This window comes from Tupaia chinensis, unplaced genomic scaffold, assembly GCF_000334495.1.
Source record: "Tupaia chinensis unplaced genomic scaffold, TupChi_1.0 Scaffold000152_1, whole genome shotgun sequence".
Lineage (NCBI taxonomy): Eukaryota > Metazoa > Chordata > Mammalia > Scandentia > Tupaiidae > Tupaia > Tupaia belangeri.
This window is the reverse complement of record NW_006159623.1, coordinates 528,339-534,288: the sequence shown is the minus strand read 5'-3', so window position 1 is coordinate 534,288 and position 5,950 is coordinate 528,339. Positions and strand designations below refer to the sequence as shown.

The following is a 5,950-nucleotide window of genomic DNA, read 5'->3' as shown; positions in this document are numbered from 1 at the left end:
TGCCCTGTGGGGAAAAACCCCCCCAAAAAAAAAAAAAAAAAAAAAAGAGACTCCCCTGGACAAGGCTCAGCTGCTTCGATTCCTGTCCATTTCGTGCTGATGAGGGTACAAAATGAGTTCGATTAAGTAACTGATGTACAGGCCAGTTGTTCTGGATGTTGCTGATGTAAATATTTTTTTAAGAATAATTTTATTTATCTTTGTTATTATTATTGAATTTGAACAGGGAGAGACAAAAAGGGAGAGAGAGAAAGTGAGAAAATAAGCTGCCAGGTCCAGGACTTGAACTGTGGTTGGCCATGTGGGAGTCTGGCACCTTGAACCACCATACCACCTGCTGCCCTCTCTGATGTCAATTTTTAAAAGACATATTAAACACATTTTAAAAATGCATCAATCCAGGGGACTAGCAGGTGGCATGGTGGTTAAGGTGCTGGACACTCCCACGTGGCTGACCATGGTTCAAGTCCTGGACCTGGTAGCTTGCTTTCTCACTTTCCTTCTCTCTCTCTCTCTCTCTGTGTGTGTGTGTGTGTGTGTGTCTGATCAAATTAAAATGAATGAATGAATAAATAAAATAAAATGAAAAATAAATGAAGTTAAACAATTCTTTAAAAAAAGCATCAATTCATAAAATATACAAAAATGGATAGATAGGTCTTACAAATTGTTTTCATTGTAATGAATGCCTTTGAATTGAATTACGGCATATTTTCCATATAAAGGGCTTATCTGAATGTCGTTTGGTGACATCTGGTTAAAACGGATTTAGAGTATGGCTGTGGCAGACGTGTGTATGAGGAAATGGGTGAGAGAGTGGTATTTGGGGGAAAAGGGAAGTTATGCCATCTGTAGGCACCTAGAACCTGCACTGCTTGGAACCACGACAAAGGAAATGTTTCAGAAAGGCATAATCCTGATACACATAAATATAAATACACCTCAAATGAAAACAATTAATACTCACAACTTTTTTTTTTTTTGGGTGAGGTTTTTTTGCTATAGGGCGCATGCGCTCACCACACAGAGACAGAGAGACAGAAAGCGAGAAATCACCCCCCAGGGGGGATGGCCACGCCGCAATCCCTTCTCCTCCATTCTCCTCTCGGGATCTTGGGCACGCACGCACACACGGCCGGCGTGAGTTTTAAGCCGCCGGGTCCACGACGTGAACCGTGGTCGACTATGTGGGAGTCCAGCGACATAGCCATTATGCTAACTGCTGGTTCCCACAACATATTTTTTAAATGTAGGGTTAACTTTCTTTTCTAAAAATGATACCAACCTTAGTGTCTTTTCCGAAGACTTTGGAATGGAAACAGATCCAGTTTTCGGATACGAAGAGCTTTCCCTGGTAGAGTATTTCTTTCTGTAGGGCACAGGTAAAGCCTGGGAGAATATGGACAGGCAGAGCATCATTTAGACTTTCTACTTAAAAATAAAAAATGTGTTAAGACAGTCCCTGACTTGTGATGATTTGGTTTATGATCTTTCAACTTTGGATGGATTTACTGGGGTATTAAGCATATTATAAAATTTTGGTTGAAGCAGCTGGACTCCCACATGGCTAACCACAGCTCACTGTGGCTTGAAAATCAGGGGGTTGAGGTGGCTGGACTCCCACACGGCTGACCATAGTTTGAGTCCTGGACCCGGTGGCTTAAAAAGCACACCAGGTGCGTGCCCAGAATCCTAGAACAGAGGAGAGGGGATTGTGGTATGGCCATGCCCCCTGGGGGTAATTTCTCACTTCCCCTCTCCCTGTCTCTCTCTCTCTCTCTGGTGACTGCAAAAAAACTAAAAAAAAAAAAAAAAATTTGGCTAGAGGGCATGTGTTTGCCTAAGGAGAAAGAAAAAGAAAGGGAAAGTGAAAAAGCCACCCGCATGGGGATTGGTATGTGACAACCTTTCTCCATTTCTCCTTTTGGAATTTTGGGCTTAGAAGTACTTGTGGCCAGTGTGTTTCTCATGTCGCTGGGTCTGGGATTCAAACCATGTAGCCAGGCATGCGGGATCCAGTTGCCTAAACACCATGCCAATGTATTTTTGACTTACGATATTTTAAACTTATGATGGGTTTATGGGGATGTAATCTCATTACGAGTTGAATATTATACAGTTTGGTAACGCAGCAATATCACATTCATGCTTCAGAGATCTATCCCATCTTTTTCCAGCCATCTTTGGTGGAATAAAGCCACAGCAATTGGGGTTTGTTCTTTAGTTCAAAGTTTTCACTTTAGTACAAGAGTCAAAGTGGAAAGGCAAGTCTGCCATTGCACTTCAGAAACCAGGAAGGGTGTCTCAGAAATCTCCGTTAGGTAGGTGTGACCCCATGTGCAGTTAGCACTCGTGTCTTCCACTTGCATGGATTCTTACTAAGGACTCCTTTTGTTTTTTGTTTTTGCTATAGGGTGAGTGTACTCGCCGGAGAGAAAGAGAGAGAAAGTGGGAAAGTGAGAAATCACCATCCCCCAGGGGGATGGCCACGTAGTAATTCCTTCTACTCCATTCTCTTCTTGGAATTTGGGCACACATGTATATGTGCCCAGCATGGTTTTCAAAGCTGCTGGGTCCAGGACTTGAACTGCTCAACCAGCCATGTGGGACCTGGCGTCTCAACCTCCATGCTACCTTTTAACCCCAGTTAGTGACTCCTTTTGAAGTAGATGATCTTGGTGGACTCTGGAGAACATGCGACTCATACCTCTTACTTGGAGATCACGGTGCGAACCAGAGTCTTGCCCCACATTTGTACACTGAGAGGTTGACATGGAACCTTGGGCCCGTGATGAGCAGAGCAGGTGTGTAACTGGCACGCTGGGCAAGACGTTCAGGTGTGAGCACCAGGCCCTGTGCAGCACAGGCATTCCCCGCTCTGCCACTTAGAACTGTGCCTCCCACCTTCTTCCAGTGGCCTCTCTTGCCTCAGGCTTGCTACTCTGGACCTCAGCACAATCCGATTACGTTCGTTTCAGCCGCAGATACAGACCGCATGGACACTGTTCTACAACTGTCCGGTATGAGTCCCTAGATTCAGTTTCTCCTTCTGCCCTTACCTTGTGAGGTGCTCGGTGAACGCTGATGGAGGCTGGCATTATGCTTACATGGACTTTAGAAACCGATTCCCCTTAGTGACTCTGTTCCCAAACCTGCCCCCTCTGTCCCCCCACACTCATCAGAAATGTAGCAATTACGCAGCATAAAACGCCGACGGGTCAGAACTTACTCTGCCTCAGTGGCTCCTCAGTGGGGACATCAAGAAACAACTTGTGAAAGTGCATATTTGCCTTGTACTACAATGAGAACAAAATACAGGCATCATTGCTCTCGCGCTTTCTGCGACACATGACACATTTTAACTTCAACTGAAATGAAATAACATAGTCTCCTCCCCTGTATCCCTCTTTAGGAATTCATTCTCTCTGAGCTCGCAGTCTCTAACACAACCCTTCAGTAAAAACAGTGGCAATCAGGGCACGGGGGGTTCATTTCCCAGCAAGGCTTATGCCCTGCTGGTTGGATGTCACGAAGCAGCTGGTGGTCCGCCCTCTGCTGAGGCCCCTGGGCTGGACCAGGATGTTCGTGATAGGGAATGAGATGAAATCCCAAGGAATCTCATTAGGGAAGGAACTGCATGCCAGGCCACTAAGGGTATGAGTGAGTGCTCTCGGAAGAGTACGGCGGTTAAAACCTCTGCAGTCAGCCACACCTGAGTTACGTCGCGGGTCTACCTTTCCCTTGGTGTGTGGTCACGGCCTACTCAATTAACCTCCTTGGGCTTCAGCTCCCTCTTGTAAGCCAGAGGATAAAAAATATTCCCTGTCCCAGAGGGATGTCACAATGCTTAAATGGGACAACACATCTGAAGGACCTATTACTTGGGGGAAATGTCTGGTCCCTGTTACTCTTACTGTTGTGAAGTCACTTCACTGGCCGTGACAGGAGTAGAGCAGGGTAGAGTACTGAAGAGGTAGGGTTTCCTACAAAAGACCTAATGCTCCAGGGCAGTAGAAGGCCCAAGAGCTTGACGTGCTGTAAACTGCTTCAGTTTCAAGGCCTCTGTTTCCACAACTGTGAGAAGAGGAAGGTATAGCCAGCAATTTGGTAATCTGCGTGTAACAGTTTGTAAACTGTTTTCACAAATATCCTCACAAAAGCCCTAGGACCCTAGTGTCCCATTCAAAGGTTAGGCACCACTCCTAGGGAATAACGAGTGATACAACCAGTACACACAGCTACCAGAGGCAGGGCCAGGACCTCCCACCAGACTCACTCTGCCTTAAAGGGTGCTCTTGAAGAAAAAGTCTTAGAAGATAAACAGAGAGGTTAAGTAGTGGTACTTTATGATCCAAACCAAGAATAGCCTCAACGGCCAAAGAGGCCCTGCCCTTGCTGCCCAGAAGAGCTATGGACCAGGTCATCAAGACACCAGTGGGGCCCGAAAGCCAGCTCAGTGACAGGTGCACTTTATACACAGTAAACGACCTCATACTGCTTCCTCGGACACATACATTTTGCATCTAGGAAGATCCCTTGATTAAAGTTAGGTGCTCTGGTGTGTAGGGGTATTACTGAAATTTTGTTTATAATGTTTATCGTGAACACTGGTTGCTTGCTTGAATTCAAGATATCCCAGGCCACAGATTCTTCAAAAGTATCGCAAAGAAAAAAAAAAAAAAAAAGAAAGAAATAGCGGTGGGACTTTAATCTAAATTAAAAAGTAACACAGCAAATATTGGGCCATTGGAAAAGTCATGACACATGTTGCATAGACAAATACGTCACGACTTTTTCAACAATGTAATAAACCCAATACTTTTGATTAGGTCCTAGAGAGGAAAATACAAACAAAATCTCACAAATTTTATAAAAGATATTTAGTGCTGGGACAACAGTAGAAATTCAAAAATAGATTTTATGCTTAAATATTTTTGTATATTTAATACTGAGTTACATTTCTGGAGTGTGCCAATAGTTCTTGTTTCAGTGTTTAGGAGACCCACGTTTAAGAATTTAAGGGAGAAGTGTCAAAAAACTCCCCAACTCCTGGCCTCAGCAAATGCTCCATGACATGGAACTGGGCTTGGCTGTGTATATCTTAAGGCAGAACTAAAGTTACTTCTGGAGAATAATCATGACCCCGTTCATAGATCTCCCTCCTCTGGGGCAGATGACCTTCTATTCAAGTTGGTACTTTACCAGACTCTTCATTTAAAAAAAAAAATTTATTTAGATTAACCAGACGTCACGTGTGTTCACATGAGAGAAACAGAGATAGAGATAGACAGAAGCAGAGATCGATAGAAACAGATCTCCCCTATGGGGAATGGCCATGCTGCGATCCCTTCTCAGTTCTCCCTCCTTTGGGGACATGCACCTGGTGTGTTTATCAAGTTGTTGGGTTTGGGACTCAAACTACAGTCATTCATGTGGGATCCAGCCACCTTCACTACCATGCCACTGGCTGGCCCTGGACTTTGGTTTTAATAGAAGGAGGTCCCATCTTTCCTTGTCCAACTAATTTTTAGGCAAGCCCGTGACTTTGTGTTGGTCTCTGCTCTCTGGGTACTTGTCAGAGTTAGGGCCTCAGCATGGAACTCAGAATTAATCCAGTAAGTCTGGAAAGATCAGCTGTGGAATATAATATTGAAGAAAAATTGACTGGAGGAGCTGCTGTCCGCCTGTCTGTTCTCCTAAATTATCTAAATTCTGTACCTGCACTGGTTCCGACCCTTAGGAAGCTGCGTCCTTAGGTTTCTCCCTTCCATTGGCTTCAACATTTCTCTCAACCCCAGAGACAATCATACACATTCCATTCTCAAATTACCTGACTGGAAGAAGAAGACTTTTTCCTTTCAGTCTTCGAATCATTTTTGCTTTCTGTTTTACAGTCGTTCTTATCACCTGCTAAAGAGCCACCATCAAAACTGGATTTTGACCTAGGGAA

General features: G+C 44.4%; 1 protein-coding gene across 4 annotated transcripts in view; it reads right to left on the bottom strand.

The window, feature by feature from the left end:
- Window positions 1-5,950, bottom strand: part of GRAMD2B (GRAM domain containing 2B) — a 154,660-nt gene that overhangs the window by 27,940 nt on the left and 120,770 nt on the right. For all 4 annotated transcript variants that reach the window (XM_014586637.2, XM_006145522.3, XM_006145519.2 and 1 more), the window contains exons 3-5: window positions 5,831-5,942; window positions 3,230-3,296; window positions 1,286-1,389 (exon numbers count right to left, since the gene is read on the bottom strand). In XM_014586637.2, coding sequence (XP_014442123.1) covers window positions 1,286-1,389; window positions 3,230-3,296; window positions 5,831-5,942 — 283 coding nt within the window. The remainder of the gene's footprint in view (window positions 1-1,285; window positions 1,390-3,229; window positions 3,297-5,830; window positions 5,943-5,950) is intronic.